Source organism: Seriola aureovittata, chromosome 20 (assembly GCF_021018895.1).
Source record: "Seriola aureovittata isolate HTS-2021-v1 ecotype China chromosome 20, ASM2101889v1, whole genome shotgun sequence".
NCBI lineage: Eukaryota > Metazoa > Chordata > Actinopteri > Carangiformes > Carangidae > Seriola > Seriola aureovittata.
Window position 1 is genome coordinate 14,757,246 of NC_079383.1, and position 27,922 is coordinate 14,785,167.

The 27,922-nt window shown below is 41.6% G+C and overlaps 1 protein-coding gene across 2 annotated transcripts; it reads left to right on the forward strand.

The window, feature by feature from the left end:
* The first annotated feature begins 150 nt into the window (after positions 1 to 150).
* Positions 151 to 27,617, forward strand: nck1b (NCK adaptor protein 1b). Of its 2 annotated transcripts, XM_056363982.1 has the most exons (5): positions 151 to 375; positions 11,441 to 11,493; positions 11,987 to 12,227; positions 22,471 to 23,225; positions 23,339 to 27,617. In XM_056363982.1, the coding sequence occupies exons 3-5, from the start codon at positions 12,002 to 12,004 to the stop codon at positions 23,537 to 23,539; spliced, it is 1,182 nt and encodes a 393-aa protein (XP_056219957.1). In that variant the 5' UTR covers positions 151 to 375; positions 11,441 to 11,493; positions 11,987 to 12,001; the 3' UTR covers positions 23,540 to 27,617. The 2 variants fall into 2 exon arrangements, with proteins under 2 accessions (XP_056219957.1, XP_056219958.1); XM_056363983.1 differs by lacking the exons at positions 151 to 375; positions 11,441 to 11,493; positions 11,987 to 12,227 and adding an exon at positions 15,288 to 15,398.
* Positions 27,618 to 27,922: the final 305 nt, after the last annotated feature.

The following is a 27,922-nucleotide window of genomic DNA, read 5'->3' on the forward strand; positions in this document are numbered from 1 at the left end:
ATGGGAATGCAAAACATCAGCAGCTGCAGTGTGATTGACTGACGGTGCCACTATCCAATCAAAAGAGAGCCGATTCATCTACAGCCAATCGATTGCGAGCGGGAGGGACCTGGAGTCTGAACAGCTTGTGTAGCTGCTGCTGCTAGCTAGCCTAGCTGTGCTGCTGAGCAATGACATGCTTTGATATAGAAATGCTATTCCAACGGGGCACAGCGTCTCATCAGCTAGGCTAGCTTGTTGGAGTGGAAAAAATCACTGGCTGCTTAGGTAGGAGTCTAGATATCATTTGTGTACGTTAAGTCTCAGTTTGTGTGACGCCTCTACACATTAAACATTTCCCAAAGGAAATAAGAAAAGGTGGCCATCAGGAATCAGGTAAGACATGGTATGACTGAACGGGGTATGAATCTGAGCTGCCACAGACGGTGAAGCTATCTGATCCAGGCTACAGCACTAACGTCTCTCACGAGAGCTACAGGCTAGCGTCTGCTATCCTTGAATTCACCGAGTAATGTTAAAACTCACGTCGGCTAACAGCTAACTGTGAACCAAGACAAAACCAGTCTGTCTCCTTGCCAACATGGCCAACATACTGTTACTCAGTTGGCTAATCGTAAATGCGGCTGTAAGCGAGATATCTGTAACCGTTAAAAGCATTTTTGTCCATTTTCTTAGCCAGGTTAATGTTAGCCGAGTTAGGTAGCGTGACACGCTGTCAAGCTTAAGTTACAAGAGAAAAGCTCAAATAAAACGGCTACACAGCCTTTAATGTGGCTACACTTCATTTTGTACAGTGCACCACGTTAACGCTTTTATTTCTGAGGTTGAAAATGGAGAGAACGCCTTAATGGCATCTATAGTAAACGGTTTACAACGCAAAGAGCATCTTCTAATTTACTGCATTCACTGTCTTGTTATATTTTCTGATGTGTGTGTGTGTGTGTTTGTGTGTGTTTATTTTAATGTAACTAAAGCTCAAGTTTAAGTTACTGGGTGTTGTGCACTGGTTAGACACGATGTAGGTATCCCCTATCATTAACTTATGAATCCCTGTACTTGTGTTAAAAGGCCATAAATGGTAATTGTAGTCAGGTTATCACCTCCTGTTTGCACACTAATGTGGCCTTTTGTTGATGAATCGGCATTAGGGAGCGTTTTCCTTATTGATCTATCTGTGAGTTATATTTTACAATTAATTTAGTGATCATTTAGTCTATAAAAAGGTGATCATCTTCATATGTCTTATTTTGCCTGATCGACATTACCAAACCCAAAGAGATTCTGTTTATGATGATATAAAACAGCAAGAGGAGGTAAGATGGCTCCAGGGAATGACTGGTGTATTTTTTACTTGATAAATGACTAAATCAAATAATCATTTACCAAAACTGTTTTGGCTTTTATTTTCTGTCAGTCAACTAATAATTTTAGTTCTAACTGAAATAGAGAAACAAACAACTGCATACTAGTAGGAAAGTCTGTGTACTTTGACCTACCTCAGGAAACCAGTAATGGGTAGGCACATGTACTGTGCAAGTGAAATCATTTCGGTTTTTTGGGAAAGGTTTTAGATAATTGCTCCCTCTGTTTATCTCCCAATGTGTTTTCTACCTTACACAACCAAAGGCAGACTAAATGTCATGCAGCAATAGCACAATGGGCGATAAAGCTGTATAATTGTTGGCTTATGTTTGTGTGACCTTTTACAAAATTTGATACATTTACCAGATTAATATGACTTGAGTATGTTATCTCACTGTCATTAAATTAAAGATATGTGGTCAGTTAGAGCTGACTGATTTTTAAGAGTGTAGCATGTGTGTCTTCCCAAATGGCCAAGGGGGTCTTTTGCAGTTGCTGAATAGTACAGTTTCTGTAATTATTGTCACACTGACAGACCTCTTCACAGTCTCTCATTAAGGTTTCAGGGAGGTGAGAGGGGGAGAGAGACATTTGGTTTGCTGTGGCTCTGTTCTCAGTGGGAGTCAGAGGGAGGGTAGCCACAGTTTCTAGAGAGGGAGATGGTGGAAACCTGCTTATCAGCAGGATTTGCCTGAACGTTAATATTACATTTCTCTTGAGCTTCAAGCCCAATATGTAAGGCGTGAAAATGGCCATTAGGAGACCTATGGATAAAATTTGTGGCTATTTGCTTCCAGGTGACAAGCTCACGTTCAGGATTGAGGATTCCCCCTTAGGTGAAGCTTTCACTACTCAGCAATGCATGTTGATATTGCAGTGATGTGGCCCTATTTACTTCATCTGTGTCCTTTTCATAGCTCCTGTTTACTCAGATAGCCTCTAATAGCAACCTTGTTTGACTGTTATGGCAGTAAAATCTTATGAATATGCAGTGATGGGCTCTTTTTGTAGTAGACAGTGCCTGGCTACAGCTACCAGTGGCCTCCAGCAGCCAAATCTGTCCCCACAGCCTAGAGGAAAATACCAACTGTGCATTTTCATGATAGCCAAAAAACTAATGTGGCTGAAAATTTTCCTGCTCAAATGACAAGCTCAGGAATCTACTCTATTAAGTGACTTTAGGTTTCTAATGAAACCTTGAGAAATGAGGGGAATTTTTTATTTTTTCTCTTCTCTCTTGTTATCTCCCTAATCTCAATTATTGCTCAAGTTCTTTTCCATTTCCTCATTTTCTTTCATGAGTATTTTTTTTTTCTGTCTGACACATTTTCTTTTGGTTGCCCATGCATTAGGCATGTTATACAGTCAGTGACAATGGTACTTTCTAAATCTTAACTTATGTCACCTATTGGACAAGGAACGTAACCTTTTGTCAAGGCAAAAAGAGCAGAAGCAACAAGGGAGCTCTGTTTAATTGTTGATGCATGCAAAAGCTAATCACACTGCACAGTTAATGGTGTGATGATATTCCTCCCTACTTCTGTAAAACGTTTCAGTTCAGGCCATGTGTGGTCAAGATATTTTGTAACATTTCTCTGTTGGAGTAAGTGATTTGACTTTCCTGTGTAAGAGAAAAGAAGTGTGCAGTTTCAGTGGTGTTTTTCTTTATTAACTCATTATGAGTTGGGGATTTCATTCAGTGGTTTTGGCAGAGAGAAAAAGAGGATCTGTGCACTTGAAACCGCAGCTGTCGTTGTGATGAGAGAAGTTGTTGCGTATCCATGACTAAAAAAGCAATATTGTCAAAATGTGTTTCTAGAAATGCTCATTTGTTTCTTGATGAAAGTAGACTTCTGAAGCATGGTTGCATTTTCTCTGTGATTCACTGAGGCTATATTTAGTCGGCCCACTTCTAGATATTTTGTGTGAATTTGTTGAACCAACAGAAGGTGTAGCCTATAGGTCTACTTCACTCTACCACATTGTTGGCCCCAATCACACCAATTGAAAATAAAAGGAATGTTCTTGCAGTAGCTGAAATAGCATCATGAAATTGGTGGTGTCTATTACGAGAGAATATTCTAAATAAAATATCTAAAGAATCATTTTTGGCTAATAATTTGGACTGTACAATATAACAAAAGGACCTAGGTCCTGTTTACCAATCGCATTTTAAAACTAAGATAATCTTAGTTATGTTGTACATTTATGGGTTTATATATTCTGAACCTTCTATTTGGGAAACAGAATTCCAGAAGTCTAAAGCTGGACAGACAGTGTGTTATATTAGTCTTGTATGTTGTGTTAAGGCACACTGCACGTTTGAACTGGCCTTTCTGCATGCTCAGAACCTGCGCACACTATTGTTCGGCAATAATTTGACTGCTCACACTGAACGTAAACCAGTCGTTTTGTTCATTGATGGTTCTGTTCCAGTAAAGTTTAAGACAGTTGTGTCCCCAACAATGTTGACAAAAGAGAGAAAGGCAGGATTACTTTGTACAGTTCTTCTTTGAAAGGAAAGTAAGAAGAAAAAAAGAAAAATGGGGCAGTAGACTGGAAGACGCAGACAATATGGTGTCTGTTATTCAGTGAAGATAAGTTTTATAGGACAGCATTCTCAGCGAAGACTACAGTTTAGCCACAACATTTAAAAATAAATTCACCGCAGTTTATAATGTTTTTTTGATAGCACCCATGTGGAAAGTTGGACTGTGTAACTGCTCCGACTGCAAGACATCTGACCAAAATTTTTGACATACCAGAAATCCAGCTGATCATCTGAAAGCCATATTGCTGTTCGTTCAGGTAGTTAATCAGGTGTCATGACACCCCTCAAACTGTGCATCAGATGACAACCAATCTGGGAAAAACTCAGGATCGAACAGTTCCGGGCTAAAATTAACCTCAAGCCGTACACTGTCTGCCCAACAGAACCAGCTGTCAGTTTCAAAATCAATACCAAATTGAATCTTAAAACCAATATGTGTAGATTTTCTTTATCTGAATATAGTGTCTTTCAAATTACTTTGATAGCACAGCTTTTATTTATTTTTTAGAAAACTGCAAACATGGTAAAAATTGGTTTAGTCTTTGTGAAGCCTCTAAATCATTCATCTCAGTGTCCCGGGGTATATCCTTTGGAGGGGTTAACAACATGCATTATCGTCTGCCAGTTTCTTGTTTGACATTATCACTCAGAAGTGCCGAAGTTGAAAATTTTCTAAGCAAAATGGCAGGAGAACATACATTGTACTCTCAATACAATATTGTAAAAGAACTCCCAGTGTCATGAAGAACAGTCCTCCCAGTGTTTGAAATGTGTGTAGGCTGTCCCACTCAGGCCTCACAGAGGTGAGGGCTTCTGTGGAAAATGTTTTCTTTCTTGTCTCTCTCCTATCAAACATCTTGCAGACCCCAGATTTTTGTGGCATCACCATGCAATCTGGAATGCGTCCTGCTCTCAAGATGCACATACACAAGTTCCAACACGTGGCTCTCCCAGGCTAATGTCCCAAGTGGCTTGTTTAGTCCTATTGTGACAGCACCCTAGGGCTCATATTTGCCAGGATGTACGAAAACTAAGAGGAAGCCAGTGTATTCATTTCATCTCTCTGACACAGACTGTCTGGGATTATTATCTTGTGGTTTACAAATGATCTGCTATTTTGACTGTAACAATAGCTTTTTCCAGAAGGCTGCAGTTGCAACGAGGTATGCAGCTACATTACACTGCGCATCATTTGTTTTACTGACTTCTTAATGCTACTAATAGTTTTAAGTAGCCTGACAGCATGCAAGACCAAACCACAAACAGCTTTATCATACTGTAGTATTTGATGTTAGGAATCCTTCTGCTTTGTAAACTTGGATTAGTCATTGGGAAAGCCCCTGGAGCTCTCAGACTTGGTGATGTAACCTGAAGGTTAATTTTACTGTTGCCTTGATCCCCGATTGCTTGCATGTGGCCATCGTTGGACTTGGTTGCTATAAGCAAATAGGCCACCCAGAACAACAACAACTGGCAACAGCAGGGTGTGGATGCGGATGTGTTGGCTCTTCTGATGTAGGTGGGGTCTGAGGAAATAGATCCTTTCTTACACAAAGGTATTATGTTCTGGTGGGTATCTGCTTACAGAGAGAATGTAAGTATTTTCATTCTGGAAGGTGCTCAAGCCAGTTGTAGACCATTTACTGTAAATGATTAACGATAATAATGAGTTTAATGTGTTAGTCTGTATCTGTATTTATGCTGTTCTACAGCATTGAAGGCTTCCTACATCACATTGGTGGTGTGATTTGCGGTGGTATTTGATAAGGTTTGCTTTGATCAGGCTTTTCGGGGCTGATACAGATCACTCATTTATTTTATTGTGATTATCTTTTTTTTCAGCAAGCACCCACATGACAGATTCTGTGAAAGCAACTACTTCTGTCTCATGTCTGTGTGATGTGTCATCCCTTCATGTTGAATTGGTATCACCATTCTAAAATATTAGTATGTCCCACTACACCATTACGTACTATTAATGTTTTATTTGATACTGCTAATGCATAGCAAATGCTGGGGGCCTGCTTTAATATGTTATAAAGTCAAAACTTTGTTTATTCTACAGAGAAAAAGACCTTTTGGATGACTGCATTTGACATTTGTAAGTCCACAGACATTTTGCTAAAATTGGATTTTGATCAGCTTCTTCATGTTGTGAGGCATCTCACTCTCTTTTCCAGCCGCAAAAATGGCTAGTCAGTTTTCCGATGCTATCTCTCTCTGAGCTCGACAGTAACATTGGGCCTGAGGCTTGTGAAGTGGGGAATACGCAACCACAATACAGTTAGAAGTGAAAATGGGGAAGTGGAAACCGTTTGAGTTATTTTTGTTTATTTGCCTTATCTATATGGTGGTCAATGTTTAATTATTGCTTGTATTTAGTACATCCTCTTATATGTGTGGATGCTCAAATCTACCGTACTACTAAATTTGTTAAACTCAATCCCAAAGATTTTTATAAGGAATAGTCTGTGATTAAAGTTGAGCACACTTAGCTCTAGAACTAAAAAGGAGGCATTAGGTTATACATATTTTTTTGGATGAGATTTCCCTTTGCTTCATAAATGTCTTGTCTTTTTAAAATAATTTATCTGTATAGTATGTTAGAGTGGCCTGGCTAGAGCCTTTGCATCTTGTGTCTAAATTGCTATGCAACATATTTCAAAAGGGGACATTTGTGTACGCTTCTCACAGATTTGTTTTGAGTGTAGAGGGAGCCTTTTGATGTGAAGTTGGCCTTAAAGAAAGCTTGAAACTTTTTGGTGTTGGTTGTTGCTATGAGAGAAAATCTCTGGCAGTTCTCAAAGGACATGAGCCATGATCTATTTTAGGCCATTCCCAACTGCTGAGGGTGATCCCGAGGGGTGGATAACCAACTGCTTTCACACAGTCATGAGACTATATGGTGAGCCCAAAACACTGGAGGCTCCACTGTCCTTAATTAAATTTTAATATGATACAGGAATCATATAGTTTTCTAATGTAGAATAGCATCTGTCCTCCAAGCACCACTGGTGTTAAAGTTTAAACTGCTCCTGGACTTGAACTCTCATCTCTTAAATGAGATGCATTACATGTATCAATGCAAAGATAAGTTATCCAAACTCATCTGAACTCAGGGGTCAAGCCTGCACTCTGTCAGATTGCATCACTTTCCCATCATCCGGTCACCCTTGTGTCCACACTTCCTGTCTCACAGCTGGCCTGCCAAGTCTCCCATGACCCTTTGCTGCTATGCTGCTGTTTTGTTTTGAGAGAATGTAGGACAGCTGGGATGAGATGCAGTCTCATGGGTATTAGTTGCCGTGGTTCGATGTGGAAAAAAAAAAGAGCACAAGCGTGTATTCATCAGTCCGTCGTTGTCCTGCACTGTCCATTTGTGAAGTAGACCTGCCCTGTGGCTAAAATGTAAGTTTTGGTGTAAGTTGGAGGAAGTGCAGCCGTGCCAGAGGGGCTGAGTGAGCAGTGAGCATACAGAGCACATTCCAGAAGGCAGCAGAGCCCTGTGATTTTAGAAGGCTGTCACAGGGATTAGGTTACTCTGTCTGCCTCTGTGAGCTCATGCTGTTGCTGTCTCAGTGCCTCAGCAATCCTGCCGAGCAGTGGTACATTATTTGCTCTCACAGTGAAGAGAGACAAGGATCCACAATAGTTCTCTTAGGCTTGTTTAGATTATATAGTATCCAGTTGTTGTGACTTCATTCTTAGCAAGAACCTCTCATGTCAGTCTGGTAAATAAAATCACGACCATTCACAAGAATCCTTGCTGAACACGCATACTATTCCAACTCTTTCCTTCTCTTGCATATCTCAAGTATAGCGTCCCTGTATATTGCATTACCAGATGGGCCACTGGGTGTGCTCTTTGACTAGGTGTGTGTGTGTGTGTGTGTGTGTGTGTGTGTGTGTGTGTGTGTGTGTGTGTGTGTGTGTGTGTGTGTGTGTGTGTGTGTGTGGCAGCAGCTGTAGACTGCAGGATGTGGTGAATTTATGTCACTGTTTCATAGTAAAATAAGAACTCACAAAGTTGCACTCTGCATCTCTGTTACAACACTGATGTGCAGTTGTTGTGGTTTGTGGGCTACAGTGTTGCAGTGCTGCCTCTAAAAATTCTATTAACAAGTATAGATGTATTTTCTGAAAATCTAACTAGAAAAAACAGTTCCAGATTAGGATTAGTGGCTTTCTACTGAGGGGAACAGTTGTGACCAGTGTTGACGCTCTTGAGAACATGAGTGGGTTACTGATTGTAACAGTGGTTGACCTGTCACTGCTCCACAACCGCCTCTATGCAGTAGATAAGATGGATGCACTTTATCAGTTTGGTATTTAGTAGTTTACAGTGCTACATATTTGCATGACACAAAGAGGCTCACCCATAATTTGTGAACCTATTCTGTTTTATGATATTATCATTCTCACACACAGACCTCACTCTTGTGGTACCAGTGAATTGAAGGGTTTTTAGCATGGAGTCATTTTTGCAGATGAAACATAATATTAGGCTCAAATGATTATTTGGTCAGCAAAAAAATTAATCGCAAGCAAATCAATTCATTGTTTACAAGGCAAAGTTCCAGCTTTGGTTTTGAACTGTTGATCAGGAAAAACAAGAAATATGAAAATTTCATGTTGAGTTTTGATAAATTGTGATGGTATATGATAGTAGACCTAACGACTGATTGATTAATCTGATAAAGTATACTCCAAAATTAAATTGATAGTGAAAATAAGTATTAGTTGCAGCCCTTTACAAATATATTTCTATTAAATTCCCCTACCATAGTGATCAGCGGGAGGGCCACTCATTTGCTGTGTTATAGGAGCTGTAATGAAATCAGCTGGTGTTGAAACAGTATTAATGCAAATGGAATACCTTCTGCTGCCGCTGCTTTAGACTGCTGGTGCACTACTGGAAACCTTTTTATTGTGAAGCAGCTACAGGAGACACTGCCTTACATTTCCTTCATTTTTGTTCAGTTAAAAGCAAAATATTTAGAATCGACAGTCTTCTTGTTGCTTTTCTGTCAGCAGATCAGTTTTAAATATTGTGAGGGAGAAGTGGATTTTAGTAGTAGCCACAGTGAGCTGGGAAAACCCTCCCGTTACCACTGGCCACCAGATTTGACCAGCTGTCTACCATTCCATACAGTCTGGTTGCCCTTGTTGACAACCACAAAGCTTGTGCTTACAGATCCTGTTTTTCCTTTATGTCTGGTACCCTTATTTTTAGAAGAAGTCATTTCTTCAAAACATCTATATAAGCAGACACTCATTATAAAGGTCATAGGTTCTTAAGCAGTGATACATGACATCATTACATATGTGGCAATATTTTCCACAAAATATTACCAAATCATCAACTGCATCAATCCTGGAGAGGCCCCTCTCTGCTCTAAATAAGACCATTGAGGGCTGTGGGAATGGTGTTGAATTGGACTACCTGTTAATTCTGCCAGGCAGCAGTGTAAACAGAGATCCACAGTGGACGTGAATGTGACACCATTTGAGCAGTTTGACCTGTCTGACCTCGTGTTTAGTGCTTTGGAGTGGCGAGCGGCCTTGGCTCAGTCTGCAGCTGCGCGATTAGCTCAGAGCATCTGTCGCCTAACTTTTTGATCCTCCCTCACATCTGCACCGTCGTAAGTCACTGCGGTGTTAATGTGCACTTGGTGCTCAGCCACCTTAGACATGGGGGGTGATGGCAGCTAAAAGAAGTGAGACTGGGATGCAGTCTGTTTTCTGAAAACAGGACATGGCTGGGAAAGGGACAGTACTACACTGGTGATTCTATCATGCACTCTTAGGGAGAGTAGAGAGCGGGGGAAAAAAGATAGTCGGGGAGGGATGTTGTAAATGGAGACGGAGCACATATACACTTCTCAGCCTCTTTGGCAGACAGTTATCCAGTCCAGCCCAGGGAGTAGAGAGATTGTTGCCTTTGTCTGGGTGAAAGAGGCAGCTTCGAGGAGAGTAAATCAGCCCTTTGTTTTTGTGTGCTGCTCCCTAACATGTCTCCTAGTGTTCATTAATTTAATTAGAGATGGAAAAGGAGCAGGCAATAACATGCCATGAGATAAAGCCACGGTATACACTGTAATGTTTTTTGGTGAATTAAGTGAACAACACCCCACATGGGGAATTACAGCCCAGACCACAGGTGTCTTCTCCTTATAACTTGTTATATGAAATGCAGTGGGTCTTTTCATTACACATTTTAGCTCAGGGCCCTACACTTGTCATGGTCTTATCCATAAATAGGGGATATGAGATGTGGCACTATCATCCACTGTCTACATTTGTTTTATGAAATGACGAACCATCTCATCAACATCTTAACTTTCTTCTAGAAAACGCTTCTTCCCAGCTCTAAGCTTATGCTTATGTATTGTTTATTCCACTCTTATTCTCCTTTTGGTGCTGCTTAAAAGTTAGCTTGGCCTCCCTATCATCCTTATGTTTGCCTAAGATCAGGTTCTGGGCCTATCTCAAGGCCAGCTGCAGCTGAAACCTAGACACCACTGCTTCAAATAAAAACCAAGAGCTCTCAATCAATGAGGTCAGTGTCTGGTCGCTGAAGTCAGTCAGAGGGGGAAAGGTGAAACTCCATTCACTTCTATGACATCAGAGCAGCGAAGCAGCCGCTTCAGTAGTGCCTCGCTCCCTTAGTGCTGACCCAAGTATCTGCAGTATTAGCCTAAGCGTAGCCTGACTGTGCTGATGGCTAGATGGGTCATAAGACCAGTTGTTGTGAATGTGCTCATTGTTGAACATGAACAAATTTTGCTTGTGGATCGCAGTACCTCCAAGTCATCATTTTAGATAGCCTGGGGAACTTGAAAGTTCTTGTGAAAAGCTGCAGCAGTGGAGTTATGCTTGTAATGCAGTTCAGATAATCAGAGCATTTGTATAGGCTGCACACTTGGGGTATATTTATAGGTCATTGCTAAATTTAAAATAATATCCTACATCATTAGTGCTCAGTTACAGTTTAACTCCCTGACATAGCCACACTGCCGATGCACAGTGCCCCTTTTCTTTACTTCCCTGTTACAGTAATCTTTGCCATTTTCCTGGCTCCCAGGTTCATGTTTGATGCCTAACACAATAGACAATCGTTGGACTGCTGCTGAGAGGAAATCATCCCCTCTGTAAATTTATGAAGAATGTGGATACTGAGAGATTAGCGCTATACTCTCTGGCAACCGTCAATATTGAAGACTGAAAAGAATAGTCATTTATATCTGTTATTTCAAGAATACAATTGGTGGTGGGGGAGAATTATATCTGAAGAGACTAAACTGTGGAAATAGAGGCTGGCATTTCGTCAGAGTTCTGCCCTAGTCATATTATATTTGGATAATACTGTCCATATCTTGGCATGAACATACTATTAGGACATTACAGCATGGACAGTGGTTTGGTTGTTTTTAACAGTGAAGACACAAAAATGCTACAGATACAAGATTCTGGGTATTATTAAGACATCCTCTTAATTCCTTTGCATTGTCTGTTTTCTGTTTCTAGGTCAACAGAGACGTATCACAGCCCTTGAAGTTCTCAGCTTTGATGCAGTACAGGTACAGCTATCTATTTCCAAACCCAGTTTCTAAATTTGCTTTTGGTGTGTCTCTTACCTAATCATTGGGTCTTGAGCAAATGGCATAGCTGAAGAATAAAATGTGTAATAAGGGTGTGCAGACACAGTCCAGAAAGTCTTAATCCATAGTTTAGTTAATATCTTAGTTTTGTTTCTGTAATTAAATGCTTTCTGACTTGTCATTATTGCAAAAGAACATGAAAAACCACCTACACTAACTAGTTTCCTTGGGGAAACCCTGCATCGTTTTACAACAGTAGAAAGTGTGCCATTCTGTTGTCTTTGTCATTCTAGGTGATAGAAATTGAAACTAACCTTATCACCACTGCTACTGCTGCACACTGGCCAACATTGGCCCAGATTTCATTGTGTGGAGGAAACTTCATGCTGCTCAATCACCTGAAATTGCCCGTAATGTAAAATATTAATTCTAGCCTCTCTGATGTCTTTTTGTCGTCCTCTCTCTCCATCAGTGTACTTAGTGCAAGATGACGGAAGAGGTGATTGTCATCGCCAAGTTTGACTACATGGCCCAGCAGGACCAGGAGCTGGACATCAAGAAAAACGAGCGCCTCTGGCTCCTTGACGACTCCAAGTCCTGGTGGAGGGTTCGAAATGCCACCAACAAAACAGGCTTTGTGCCGTCCAACTATGTGGAGAGGAAAAACAGTGCCAGAAAAGCTTCTATTGTCAAGAATCTCAAAGACACACTTGGTAAAACAATTAGTTATGGTTTCTTCAAGTTTACAAGTCGATGTTGAATTCTACTTTTGACAGTTTATTAATCACTGGCCAGAAAAAATGTTAACGTTAAAAGTCCTTGTTTATTTTTATATATTTAGCTCACAAGATTCCAGTGAAAGATATTTGTACTCAAGACATTTAGATATGTTCACTCGCTCATAACGTCTTTTTGTCTGGAGGCTGACTTACTCTGAGTTTCATGCACAGTTGGTTATTAGTTAACGGAAACAAACTAGTATGACACCTTTTATCTAGGCCAGCTCTACCTCTTATTTGTTTTTAACCACATCGTTGTGGTATATAATGTACTGTATGACAGCCTCCTCAGAAAGATATTTCAGGCTCATGTCTGATTGGTTAATATTCTGTAAGATATTTTTTTCACACCATGCACTTGAAGTGAAAGTTCAGTGTCTGGCAGAAGTGTCTATAGTTTAGTGTCTCGTTTAAGGTGAGTTTTTCCATTTTACCTTGAATCATTTGCTCAGGTAAGGCAGTAATATACTTGTTGCTTCACAACTGCAGCACTTAAGGAAACTAGCTAATTTGTTTTGTGTTAACAAATCAAAATATCTCCACTTTCAGTTCGTGTGTAAGCAATCGCAACAGAGGATTTCCTCCTCCTCTTTTATCACAACCAGAATTGATACAGCCACAGGTGTTGTCTCCTCTGTCAACACAACAGTAATATTTCTGGGAACTGCCATTTGCCAAGGGCTTTGTGCTGCCAGGAGCAAGGCAAACGTAACTGTGTATGTAAGCCAAGGTTACCATTTGTCTTAGCTTAATTCTTGTTGATGACAGACATTCATGATAATTTGGGATGCACTCGCTGACCACTGGCATCCATCCTGGATCACAGCCAGAGAGCCGGAGAGATTCCTTTTGTCTATGATTTCACTGTTTGATCATTTCTCTTATGTGTTTGTATAAAATGTGAAGATGTTTTTAGTTTCTGATGCTTCTCATTCTGTAATTTCCAACCTGTGTTTTGCAGGTCATCATTGCCTCAATTAAGAGCATGATGGGATAGATATGTTTGCTTGTATACTTCAGTCATGTTTGTTTGGCCCTGATATTCATTAGATTTGGTTAAAGCTTGTCCACAAATATTTGCCACTGTGGAGACTTAAAGCAGGCCTGCATGATATTGACAGTAAATGGTGATGACCTGTTTTGTAATGGCAGTGGGTTTGTTGTAGTTGTGATATGAATCTAGTTCTTCAAGTCATTGTAGTTTTATCCAATTTATTGTGAGGCGGAACTATAAAGCTGAGGCCAGCATCTTCTGTTTATGGGCCCATTTGACAACAACATAACATCAAACCACACTTGTGAGACTGACAAAAGAGATAGCCTTACCTCCTCTGCTCATCTTTGATGTGGTGATGACAACAAGCTCCTGCATAGGGTGACCTATGCGAGGAAGCTCCGGGGCCCCAAAGTGGCTTTTCAATCCACAAAGGCCTGAAAGAACGGGAGGGGCATTCTCACCAGAAGTGTTTCATGAATTTATAACTGTATCGCACACTGCAGTGTTTGCAAAACACTTATCTGTTGGACACGGGAACTGTGTCTTCCTGTTAGCTGTTTTTTTTAAGTGTCTGCTAGGGTTGTGGTTAGAAGAAGCTGGTAACATTCGGAGATCTCTGCGCTAAAATACTCTGAAAAGGCAACAGGAAGAGGTCTCTTGATAGATTTTATACTCTCCTCATTAATGTCAGCTTTCAGTCATGTCTCTGATAAAACTGATATTCATTTCCACAAGACTTCTTGTATTTATCACTTGACTCAAGCGTATAAAGTGTTTACCTGCTCCACTTTTAGTCTGTTTTGCCCTCAAGTGTGGAAGTTTATGTATCTGTCCGTTATGTGTGGTGTATATGCATGTATGAGTGTGTGTGTGTGTTTGTGGTTGGGTGGGAGCGTGTGTGGTCATGCTCCACAGCCATGAGCCTCCCAACAACTTCCCACCTGCCACTACATCCATTGATCAAATAACCTCAGGTGAACAGCTGCACGAATGACACACGAGCGCCGACACACAGGCTCAGGTCTCACTCACACATATCCTGTAAAACACGAGTTAAGGCGAAACCAAGCCTTGTTAAATACTAATACAATCATACAACGCTTGTAAATACTTCACCTTCACGTGTTGTAGTTTATGATCTATCAGTAGATTTAGGGCGTTTTAACTGGGAGGTTGTGGGTGGTTATGTTTTTCTTGTACATATACAGTATGTAGGAGAGCAATGAGAGAGGCAGCCTGAAGACCACACTGACATATGTTATGTGGGAGGAAAATTCTATCTCTCTCTTTTTTACACAAGTCTGTTGCTGGGTGTGGAGTGGTGTCATCGTTTGAAAGAATGTGTGAGTGTATGATCTGTCTGCAGATGGCTGTGCTTCGCTGTGCGAGTGCTTGTGCATTGCTGTGTGTGAGGACTCGTGTTTCCTGGGTTTGTTTTAAAGTTATGAGTGTGTCTCTACAAACAACTGCAGTCATGTGACACTGAGCACTCACTGACTGACTCACTCAGCCTTTGCAGTGTCCGCACAGATGCCTATACAATGTCTTTTCTTACCCTCTTATAAGTTTCAATCTGACACAGTTCTGTTAAAATAGCTGCTACACTTTCCCTATTTCTCTCTTCTTTCATCTCTTTTCTCTCTCTCTCTGTCTCGCTCTCTCTCTCTCGCTCTCTCTCTCTCTCTCTCTCTCTCGCTCTCTCTTTCTCTCTCTCTCTCTCTCTCTCTCTCTCTCTCTCTCTCTCTCTCTCTCTCTCTCTCTTCTCTCTCTCTCTCTCTCTCTCTCTCTCTCTCTCTCTCTCTCTCTCTCTCTCTCAATCTAAGCTTCAAGCCCCCTCCCTTCTTCTTTCCCTCTCCATGAGGCCTCTGTATTCTGCCTTCCAGAGCTGGACTGGAGGCCTCTCTGTCCTGCACTCTCATTGGCTAAGCCTGACCACATGGTCAAGGAGTGGGCCGCCCTGCTCCACTGTCCGCCCAGCTCTCTGGGTGTTCCAATGGAATAACTCTACAGCTGCAGTGGGAAGAGAGCAGGGGCCGAGAAAGAGACAGAGAGAGGGAGAGACAGCGAGCCCAAAATGGACATGGCTAACCTATTCAAACATTTCTTTCGTGAGTTTTTAACTTTCCTTGTCTTCTGCAGCGGCTTAAAGTTGTTCTGACTTGTGTGTTGTTTTACAAGTGGTGAAAAGAGCTTTTGTCTGAAGTTTGAGCGGTTCTTTTTTCTCTCTCTGGCTGTACTGGAGCGGCTGTCAGTTTTTTTTTTTTTGTGTGTGTGTGTGTGTGTTTTTTTTCCTCTTCCTTCTCTGATTTTTTCGTTAGTTGGTTTCAGCTTTAGTTTAGCCAAATGATGTGTCATATTTAGAGCTGGCGGAAACTGACTTTTGTGCTAACATGTTGTGTTGGCAGAGACAGGGAGAAGGTGTCTTAACAGCTTTTTGAGGCTGTGTCTGTGTGAGCGGCTGCAAAGACTGGGTGGATATGCTTTTGAAAAGCCTACTGCTGAGCTGAAGCCTGTAATTGACTCAGCAATCCTTCCCTGTCTCTTTCTTTTAAACACACACACACACACACACACGCAGTAATCCTACTTCATTTCTTTCTAGCATTTTGCCCTAGTGAGTGGGCTGCAACTCAGTGAATTACATTATCATGCTAGGAGACCCCCTCTCCACCCTGTGTAGGAATATCTCAAGACATAGCCAAAGTCTGTTTTCTTTTATGCTACCCTCAGGGCGAGCTCATTCAGGGAGGGTCCCCCCACCGCCAGTCATGAGCTACAGTTGAAGGGACGCGGGGTGCTCATGTAGAACACTGTAGTCATTGTGCTGGGAGGAGGAAGGGGTCTCTGCTGATTGATGGGACCTGGGCTCCCATCTCCTGCACCTCGCTCGGTTATCAGAGGAATGTCATTACCCAGGCGGCTCTGTGGGCTGTGGATACTTTACAGCCACACTGACACACTTTTTCAAAAGCCCCTGGCGCACACCCATGCTGTAATCTCACCTTGTAACTGTTGAGTGTTATCTCCTGTCTCTCTCTATCTTCCGTACTTGTGTGTGTGTGTGTGTATGTATGTATGTCTGTGTGTGTGTGTAAATCCACCGACCGGCCTGTTTGCAGTCTAAAGGATCCAGATAGTGAGAAAAACACAGAGATGAGCTAACAAACCTTTAGCTTGTGTAAACGGAGAGCTGTTAGTCTCCTCTATCTCCTCCCTCTGTTTTCCTGTTTCTCAGCCTCCCCAGTGAGCGGAAACTCTAATTTGAGCCACATTTCTCCGAGAACTTTGGAGGAGTGCAGGCCAGAGAGGAAGTGAGAAGTTGGGGAGGAAGCTGAATCATTGTGCGGGGTCTGTCTGTTGGACTTTCTAGCAGTCTCTGTCCCTTGCTCCTTCTTTTCCATCTCCCGCTTCTTTTCTCCAAACCACTGCTCAGTGTTGCCTCACCAGAAAAGCAATAAGACATAATCATAATTAAGAGATTGGTAGGAGAGTTGTCAATGTCTCTTAGGCGTAAGGTGTTTTCTCTTTGCTGTCTACTCATCTTTGCTTTCCTGCGACTTCTGCCGTTAAGAATTGCTCAAGAGGAAGTGAGCATTGGTCTGGGCTTGTTGAATTGTAGCCAGCGCTGTAAACACGTTAGTAGCAGAGAACAGTGGAAACATCTACTGCACAGCTCCCCTTGTCTATTGATTTGAATGGTTTGTAGGCCTGCAAACGATTATTTTCATTACTGATTAATTTATTTTTTTCTCAATTAATAGATACATTCAGTCTACAAAATGTCAACAAATCACAAAAGGTCATCGCAAGATCCCAGAGGGTTTCCCAATTGACAAGCTGGAAATGGTCATTATTGCCATCAAAATAGTTACTAATTGATTAATTGACTTATCTAATGGTCTCTATCAGATTTGAATGGTTTTGGTAGCTCTCTGAAAGTAATAACTTTCTTTGAAGAACAAAACATGTTTGTGTTAGTAATTTTTTTTTCATGCCATGATTAGGGCTGGGTATCAAACCTGAAAACTGAAGACTGTCAACAACAGAAAGCTTGCATCACATGTCTGGTCACCTTTGTAATTTTCTTTACGTTTTTTTGATCTGTTAGTCCCTGCTGTATATTCTGTTCAGTTTTGGGGCTGTTAATTTAGGAAAAGTTAATAATTAATTAATATTAATAATAAGTGGATGTTTTTGTTAAAACATCTAATATTTAAGAACTTTTTGGAACTTTTGTTCATGAAAAATGTTTTGGGGGTAAAAATGTTGATATTCCTTGTAGTAAAGTGTCCTTTTGGTTCTGATACCTGAAACTCAGGTGTGGTATCGGCATCACTATTGAAAATTTAAATTATTTCTCAGTATAACTTTTGCACCTGCTTCAACAGATAATTATTACTTTAGATGTATGCCCATGACACGTGCAGCTTCACTGCTTTATCACAAAAGTACAGGCATCAAAACAGAGATATGGAAATCTTTTCCTATTGATTCAAGGGGAATCCCAGCCACATATACTTGTACATGAAAAAATGTGCTTTAAATTTGGATCACCAGAATAGAGGTTAAGAAAGAAATGGGTCAACTGTGAAATTAGTGTCAGCAAAAAAACGTTTATTGGTTGGAAATGTTGGAGCGGGACCTTGGGAGAGTCAGCAAATCATTCCAGTGTTGCTGCAGTGATGCACAGATACACATATTGATAGACTGTTGGAACTGAGACAACCACCTGTTTGCTTTACTATGAGGACAGGTTGTAGTTGGCGTAGCCTCTGACAGTAACCCTGCACTGTCCAGAGCAGTAAAAACCAAATGGAGCTGCTTCACAGAGACTGATGGCTGCTTTGGATGACTCAGATGGCTGAAGTTGAAAGAGTTGTGCACGTTTCCTGTGCAGTCATCAGTCAGCCATGTTAGCAGCTTGTTGTTGACGCTTTAGTCCCAACCCATCCCCATTGAAGAATACGCCAGCCTACTTTTGTGTACGTTCCCTTTAGTTTGTTTGATTCACTCTTTCTGAAGACATGTGGTGCCATTACATTTGATGTGTAAGTCTCTCATACTAAACCATATGGCTGAGGGTTGCTGCATGGCGCCACATGTCTGATGAATACGAGTGGCACGTTGTTGTCAGACTGAAAGTTACACTGTTACTACAGTGACATGACCGTGCTACATATTATGCACATAATTAAGGCAGCTTGGTTAAAAATGTAGTTAGGATGTGAGAGAGATGTGTTGTGCTCGGCTCGAAAATATTGGGGGGTTTTCCTTTAGTCAGCTAGCAGGCCAATTTCACTGCTGCTGAACTTGTTCAAGTGATCACGCTGTGTTCAAGTAGGGGGATGTTCAGGCACTGTCAGACAGCCTGACGCGGGGTGTTGTCGTCCACAGAGGAAGAGCCCTGGAATGGAGGGAAGCCAAGGGGTCGAAAGGGCCCTGGCAGACAATGGACAGCCAGCCAGCGCGGGGAGGCCAGAGTTAAAAAACAAAACCAGTTCCTGTCTGTCATTGGTAGCCGAACAAACTCCCCAGCACTTTCTTCTCCTCCTCCCGCTGCGCCTCATCTGTAAACAAAAAGTGAAGACTTTTCCCTCGGAGGATTTAAACACATGTGTCTTAGGTCCTCGTCATTGTTCGCAGTGATTTATTGCAATCTGAAGCGAGACGATTTCCTACTTCAGCATCCCTCTCTGAGGAAATGCACAGGAAAAAGCATGTGACGTCGGTGGAGAGAAAAAAAAAATTTCCAGTGTGCCGTACTTTTTAAATTCTCTTCCTGTCTCGTAACCCTTACAGCCGAGAAGTGGCATGGTTTGTGGGTTTCGGAGGAAGCGCTGAGCTGCCACATGTGCATATTCTCATGTAATTTTCATGCAGTTGGTAGTATTTAGGGTTACCTCCAGGTGGAATGAACACATATGAGGCGAGGATTGTGCTTCCCCCAGGTAGGAGTTGGGGGAGCCGCTGGGGGGGTTTTTTGTCTTCTGCCAACTACTGTTACCTCCCTTTTCCTGATCCGGTATTTGGGCACAAATTTGCACATTCTACTAGTTACTGACTACTTACTTACTGTTTAATCCAATTCCGCTGGTCATCACATGGTCGTGTTGTGGTAAAGGTGGCAAGTCTGGACGTTACTGTGTGCTGCTGGTGAGATGGACTGTCTCATAACAACCAGTGACGTCTCTCACAACAGCTTTGTCCTGTCTGAAGTGCTTGACCTCAGACTGCTCAGTCATTGCAAAAATGCTTTTAAACCAAATCCACTGTTCTTTGCACTTGTCTCAAGACAAAACTTAGCCTAGCTTTATTTATGTAAACATCACTTTATAAACATTTTACTAAATTCAGTCAGCTGTTTCTACAAATAGATCTAAATTATATGGAATTTCTTCAGGTTAAAGAATGGTTGTATGATCTCGTGTTGTGTTGAATAGCTCAGTGTATTCAGCTTTTCTACATACTTGTTTTTAATATAGGGTGTGTCATTGTGCACCTATTACTCCAGGTACACTACACTCCTTATGCCAGAAATGTCTTCCTCTTGTTTACAGTCAAACATTCAGCCTCTGGTCGGCAGCAGAATGCCACCGGACATGCCTTGTAGAGGTCAGCATATTTAAAGGTTCAAGGATTGTCCCCTCAGCGTCACTGAACTCACAAACCTGGCAGAAAAAAAACTTGGCAGAATGTCAAGGAAGTGCTCGCCGAAGTCAGTTGACAGTGGAGTCAACAGTGGAGTGAGAGTGTGTTGAATATCTAACACGGCAAACACTGGCCTTGCTCTGCGCAGCACCATGCTTGATAAGAGCTTCTGCTAAGCTGTAAAAGGAAGCACATACTCGCTGTTCTCCTTCTACTCGGCCAAACAAGTGAATTCTCAGCAATTAGCCTACAACAGCATGACAGATGGGTCCTTAGAGAAGCAGATGCCCTCAGTAACACCCCCTTATCTTCTCCTAGTATCATCTTCCTATGGCTGTACAGGCAAATCCCAACTTCCTTTTATTGCCTTGATTTAGATTGAGCATCTAGTCAAATGCAGTGGTCTTGGGCTCTGTGCTTTTTTAATGCAAAGTGTTCGTGTGACTAGCAGGAAGCAGCAAATAAAATCCCTGACGGGGAAACTGATAAGGGCCACATTACCTGGCCAGTGCGATTAAAATGTAATCTATCAGTTGTGTCCATTCTCAGCTGGAGCTAAAAGATATTTTATTTATGCAGGGTTGACCTCTAACCTTTGTTTGGAGCTAACTAGGTCATTTCCAACTGTGCACAAGAAATATCCTGGGGCTTGCACCTGCACGAACATGTTTTTTTTTTTTTTTTTTTCCCCCAACATGCACATGTGATATTTTAGCTCTTGTGGATCTAGATTCTGTCTGTGTAACTTTTGGATTATTTGAAACATTAAAGAGGGGTGAGATGTTTGTGCTGATGTAACCCAGGTTTTGCTTTATTTTCAAATTTAACAGTTTCATTTTTATGTAAAATTTATGTATAGATTTACAGATATATAGACGTGTTTTTCTTGTGTCTTTTTGGCAGTTCTCCCTTGAGTTATTAAGGCTGCACAGAGGCATAACTACACCTAACCTCCACCTACAGACATCGGCTCTTAACACCCAGTCTGGAGTCTGTAGTTATGTACAGTGGTGTGACTAATAACAGGGTCTACCTGGAAGCAATTTGAAGATGGACTCTCAGCACTACCGTGAAATTTGTCTGCACTCCTTGAGTCACGGACGTCTTTCAGTAACAATTTATCTGTGGTAACAGATTCAGTATGGCGTTGTGACACATTAGTCATGTTCCGCGCCAGAAAAAAAACACGCACAAGCACACACACATATACACCATCCTCCTCCCAGTGCTGTCCTGAGGACTACACCCTGCCTTCATGTATAATTTCACCCCGCTGACTTTTGATTATTGAAGCAATAGCTGTGCAAACGTAATCAAAAATAGAATCACTACTTTGCTCTGCTCACTGCGTCTGTTATCTGTGTCCGTCTGGTCTGCCTGCATCATCAGTTACACCATAGGCTTGTGATGATAACAGTTGTGTCATATTGGTTTTGCAAGAAGTAGCAAAATAGTTAACTGCCGTTTTCCTTGCTTCTGCAGGAGAAAGTAAAATATAGATAGATCTGGCCGTGAGTATTAGAGCTGCTTTCTGGTCTCTCGGAAAGTAGGAAGAAGGCGTGATCTCACCACTGCGTCCCCTGGTAGCCACACATGTGTTTCATACAACTGTTAGCATACCAGGCTGCCAAGTGGAAATTCTTGTCCAGTAAGACGATGACCGCGGGCCTGCCAAAACTCCGCCTCAGGCTCCGTAACCCAGGAAAAGGCCAAAGGCCCTGGTAATCCCCCTTCAGTTTACAGATGGTGCCACTGAGTGCACGATATCCAGCTGCAGTGCAAGCAAGGCCGCAGGTGTCAGGGCAGCCGAGGTGATTAGTGCAATGTGATTAGCCACAATGAAATGTGACTGAACCTTTTTACCCTCAGTGTTCAAGGCAAATGTAGATGGTAATTAATTTTGATGATGAATAAACTTTTTTTTTTTTTTGTATCCACTGCATTTATAAGCCTGTGCCAGAACAGGTTTTCATCCTACTCAGATCATTATTATTATTTTATTTTTATTTTTTTTCAGCCATTATTTTTTGTTTCCTCAGCACCTAGGCCTAAGTCTCAAGAATGTATTTGGATTTGGCGTGTGGGGGGTTAGGGCACTGTAATGTGGAAAAAGAATGATATTTAGCCCTGCTTACCCACCCTCCCTGTATTTCAGCACAACCCCTAATGCTTATTATTGCTGCCTGGTATTTGTCTGGGATTTTTGTTTTTCCTCCTCCCTTAAATTTTCTTAGGTGTGTTTTTTTTTTTTTTTTTTTTTTAAATGGTATGGTTTTTGTTTTTCTGTCGAGACTTGTACCACACCAGTGGAAGGGTGTGAAAATTGGAATTCCAGGGACTTGTGTTTTAGTAAAATGATGAGTTTTAAATCCTAAAGGTCTGTCTGTATGCTAATTCAAAATGTCAGGTGCTTGTAATTGAGTTTCTGATCTTATTAACTGCACTTAATTTCAGTGTAGATGATGAAATGATGAATTATGTTCTGTCTCTTACACTTTTCCTTGATTTATTTTTATTTTTATTTTTGTGTAGGAATTGGGAAGGTAAAGAGCAGAAAGGGGGGGGTCAGAGACACAGCGTCCAACTCCGACACAGACATGTATGCAGACAACGGCGAGCGACTGTACGACCTCAACCTGCCTGCCCTGGTCAAGTTCAGCTACTCGGCCGAGCGTGAGGACGAGCTGTCTCTGGTGAAAGGCACACGGGTGGTGGTGATGGAGAAGTGCAGTGACGGCTGGTGGCGCGGCAGCTACAGCGGACGATCGGGCTGGTTTCCGTCCAACTATGTGACGGAGGACGTGGATGGGACGGCAGGGGGAGGGGGAATGGGTGGGCTCAGTGACCCGGCGGGATCGCTAACAGAGAAGCTTGCGGCTGTGGTGAACAGCACCACGAACGGGAACAGGGTGCTGCACACGGTTCAGGCGCTCTACCCTTTCAGCTCGGGCAACGATGAGGAGCTGAACTTTGAGAAGGGCGAGGTGATGGAGGTCGTGGAGAAGCCAGAGAACGATCCGGAGTGGTGGAAGTGCCGCAAAGCGGACGGACAGCTGGGCTTGGTGCCCAAGAACTACGTCACTGTGCTGGACTCCACCTCCCATAAACCCACAGCAGGGCTCGCTGGGCCGCCCACTCCTGACTGTGACTACATCTCGCCTTCGGGCAGCGGGCGCTTCGCAGGGAAGGAGTGGTACTACGGGAAGGTGACGCGCCATCAGGCGGAGGTGGCGTTAAACCAGAGAGGCGCAGAGGGAGACTTCCTCATCCGAGACAGCGAGTCATCGGTCAGTAGCCCACACCTGCTTACGAAACAACCACTGAATTGATAGGTTGCGTGTAGTTGCTTTGAAACTCTCTCAACTGATAATAACCTCTCATTTCCTTTTTCTTTTCACAGCCAAACGACTTCTCCATCTCCCTGAAGGCGCAGAGCAAGAACAAGCATTTCAAAGTGCAGCTGAAGGAAAACCTTTACTGCATTGGACAGCGCAAGTTCAACTCTATGGAAGAACTTGTTGAACACTACAAAAAAGCCCCCATCTTCACCAGTGAGCAGGGAGACAAACTGTACCTGATCAAGGCCTTGGCCGCCTCCTGATCCCTCTCTGTCACACACACACACACACACACACACACACACACACATGCACGCTCACACACACAGAGACACAAACACAACTACACATTGTTAACTGCATCCATATATAGACATACAGTTACTTACGCCAGAACATACACTAACATTTAAACGCCAAGCCTGAAGACTTAACACATCATCAGGACTTCAATGCCCAATTTGTGAGCATTCCAAGAGGAGGTATGGAAGCAACAGCATGGGAGAGACTCGGAGGAACGGATGGGGGGGAGACAAAAAGACTATGGACTCCTGAGAGTTGACTACAGACCTCTTGGTCGCCTATTTTAAATTATCCAGATGTGTTAGTTCATAGGCAATGCCATGTATTTCCACCTTGATATCTATTAGAGTTGCATTTAGTTTCCTTTTTTTTTTTTTCTTTTTTTTTTTTTTTTTGTTGATAATATATAATCTTTTAACAGTTTCTTTTTAAAAATGTGATGATTTTTTTAAAAACTATATCCAACACACAACAACCAACCGTATGAGGCATTTTTTCAAATGTTAGCGAATCCAGAATCTTATCTTAGAGGTCTGCATTTCAACTCATTTTTGTGTTGTCTGTCTTAACTCATTCTTTATGGTTGTGGACACACTGATCCACAACTTCTGCTAAATGCTAATCATGAATAAAAATTAAGTGACCAAAATATATTTATTGATACAATTCTATTAGGATCATGGTGGTAGAGGTTGGAATATCACACTGTGCATCTGTGTGTGATGTAAAGATTGCTCTTCTTCTAGATACTCAACTTTCTCTTTGTACTACAGAACTGCTTGTCTCACATATTGCTGTATCCATATCATGTGAATGTTACAAAGCTGAGGCACCAGAGACAGTGGGAGGCTCAAATTCCCCTCACTTTGCATGCAGACAGAAAAGTGTCCTCACACCTTCACTTAGAAGAGACAGACTGATGGAGTTTATCCGCGTGCCTGAAGGTCATGTGAAGAGTCAAAAAGTATTTTCCCTCATAGTAGGAGACTTCCTCCGTGAAGAGCAGGGACACACAACCCCCACCACCACCACCTCACGCTGCTTGGGGGGGGTGGGGGGAGGTGGGGGGGGAGTACACTGAACAGTTCTGTGGAGCTGGGAGGAGAAATGAAATGGAGGCTCAGTCCAGAGGATGATGTCACTGCTCCTGAATTAGTGATCACTGGAGGGAATGGAGGGAGTAAAAGGTCACCCAGGGGTCGTGTTTGTGTGGTTGCAGAGCATATACGTCAAGCTAGGAGACGCCCTCTTCCTTAAGCAGGCACAAAGGATCTTCACAAAACAATTCCTTATGACTAAGTACTGCTGGAAGAAAAGAAAACTGGTTTAAATGCTCTGATGTTTTCTTTGATATCTGGGCATTTATTTCCATGACTAACGTGTAAGAGCAAGTTAAAGCGTCCTGGTTTGGGGCTTGTTTTTTTTCCATTTGTATGGTCAGAGTCAAGTTAGAATACATGTTTTCAGCACAACACACGGCTTATATTTACAGTAAAGGTCTCTAGTGAATGGATGTTTGTCGAGTGAAAACGGACCAAGTAGTGTTTGAATGTTGAAGAGCAGCTAGTACTAGTGCCTGGAATCAAAGCTACAGCGGCGTTGGCAGGGAGCCGCTCCAGCAGTGGGCTCAGGGAGACGACGACGATGATGATGATGGCGGTGGTGATCTCGATGGCTGTGATGATGGCTTCTCCAGCTGTGGCCAGTTGGACCCGAGCGCAGGAGAGAGAGACTGAGAGTGGAAGAGGGATTTCACAGAGGAGGAATGGAAAAATGAACCCTTTAAAAAAAAAAAAAAAAAAAACAAAAGCAGTGAATTAGGATCGAGGGAGGAGACTTGGAGAATCTGTTCCACTGGATGAGAGTATCTGGAATACCGCTCCCAGTCATATTTGGGCGGGGGAAATGAACGCAGGCCAACGCTGATGTATCACAGTAGAGAATAAAAGATTTTGGATGGGAGTATTTCAGAAAGGCTTTTAAGGTCTAGTCAGTCCAGGCATTAAAAAAAACAGCCAGTCCTGCCACACAGCACAAAACATGGGTGTGAACCTTTTCTTTTTTCCCTCCATTCCCAAGGTGATTGACAGAGCTATTCATACAAGAGCTGTGTGAAAACAGTGTGTATTGGAGCTATATAAGATTAATTATAAACAGAGAAACAATTACCTTTCAATTTGATTTATGATGGCTTTAAACGGTTCTAGTTTTACATCCACAGCTCTGGTCAAAATCTTAATTTAACTGTAATTACACCACATTATACAAGTGAAACAATTTACATACATACAACAATTTATATATTAGAAAAATCAACATTCCAAGATGAAAGCTTCTGTCAAGATTGGACAGATCTCTGCCTCTAAGTGTAAATCACAGGATTGTTTTATATGACGAGTGATTTTTTTGTTAATTTTAGGTCCTGAATCTGTAAAGGTTTATTTAAATCTTACATATTACCATTATTTCAACATGTACAGGATATTTGTGCCTGTGTTCCCACTTTTAGTTTCTCTATCTGACTGCGTTACCAGTCACCAGTATAAGTATTTGGGTTACAGGATTTCTGTTACATTGTCATTTATTACATTCAATCCCTGCCCTGGCTGTTGTATCGTGCCATGTTGCTGACACTTTGTGAGAGATAGTGTTTGTCTGCAGTAGTAACCAACTGTTGTCAGCAACCTTTTTCTTTTTTTTTCTTTTTTTTTCTCTTTTCTTTTTTTCTTTTGTGAAATTTCCTCCCTGACTTCCATTTCTACAGAATCTGCAATATTACGCAGCATTAAAGTGACAAACGCCAACGCAACGTGCCCCAGTTTGAAGGATTTAGGAGGAGATTTTAATGTGCCTTCACAGCTTTCTGTCAACCAAAGGTTTAGTGTCCCTTTTTTTTTCTTTTTTTTTTTTTTCTTTATCCCGTTCTTCTCACTTGTCACCACTGCGTGCTATTTGGTTAAAGCTTTGCATGTGCATCAGTTGAGTCTGATTAGTGAGCGATGTGTTGGGGTTTCTGAAAACATTCTTATCAAGGAGGGTATTTCCTCTTTTAGCGCTCACTTTGTTGATGTAGGCTGAAAATGTCATTGTCTAACGTTTTACGTCATTGCATAAAATGCCCATTAGTTGATATTGTGTGTAGTTTCAAGTGACCTTACCGTAGCTGATCTCATCAAGTATAACTTCTTCATGAACAGTATAAAAATATGTGCTGATGTTCATTCAGAAACATAACCCCAGGTGTGATGTAATCATGACCTGAATCTCATGTATGAGCACCTCAAGTAACGGTATCACATATTGTTGGTTGTGAAGAAACTGTCATGGTTTCCAAGGAAATAGTTTTTTATGTCTGTATGTATTTCATATAAGACTAGTGTAAGACATTCACTTTTGCAGTTTAGCCACTTAAATATGTAAAAAAAAACAAAAAAACAAACAAAAAAAAACAGCATCCTCGATACTTAAATGTGTTACTTGATATACAAATAACAGAACTACAGTATCTCCCTGCATAGATATTGTTATAAACTGGGATCTTTTTTCATTTTACAACATGAAGGCCGCATGAGCAGAGCCTTGTAGCTGTACAGGAATGGTTTTGAATCTGCTTAAAAAGACGTCGAAGTCAGTTGTGACAGATATTATCAAGAGATTGTTTATCAAACTATTTTTCCCACTCGAGAACTACATTGCAGCTGGAGCTCTTTGGTTCTTGACTGCCAAACAAGCCTGAGATAATCTTGAAACTTAAGATTGATTTTTTGATAATATTCAGAACAAATGGCCCCATGTTTAACTTTGGTGCTTTTGTGCTGCTTCCATTTCTATGGTGTTCTTTGTCTCACAAAGCTTTGTTCTGTATGAGAGAGAGTGAAGAAAACAGATCCATGCTGCGGAATGATAAAGGCAGTGCTGTGAAAATTTAATGTCATGCTCTTAATACTGTTCTTATGGAGGGGAGATTGTCTTCAGGTGTAATAATTTAGAAGAGTTTATTAGAGTGTTCAAAAGACATAATAAACAACATCAAAATGATCATGTCTGCTGTGTTTTAACTGTCACGTTTGAATGCTTTCAAAATGTCTTAATGTTGGTACTTCCACTTTCATTTCTTTTTTTCTTAGCTGAATTTTACTACAGCGACTGACAGAAGGTCTTATAGACTGTCTATTGTTTGAACATCTACAGCTCCTAACGATATGAAAGCTGGGTAAATTTTCGTCATCATTGCTTCAACTTTACTTTAATGTGATTATAATGCATCTTAAGTTGGGAGATAGACAGCAGATGATCTGTGCAGGCAGACAGCAGTGGTAGGTTTGGATAATGCTTGTGCACCA

Coding starts and splice junctions, on each gene's coding strand:
- nck1b (XM_056363982.1), top strand. CDS start 12,002: ATGACGGAAGAGGTGATTGTCATCGCCAAGTTTGACTACATGGCCCAG. Junction 12,228..22,470: donor GAATCTCAAAGACACACTTG/GTAAAACAATTA, acceptor ATTTTTGTGTAG/GAATTGGGAAGGTAAAGAGC. Junction 23,226..23,338: donor TCCGAGACAGCGAGTCATCG/GTCAGTAGCCCA, acceptor TTCTTTTCACAG/CCAAACGACTTCTCCATCTC.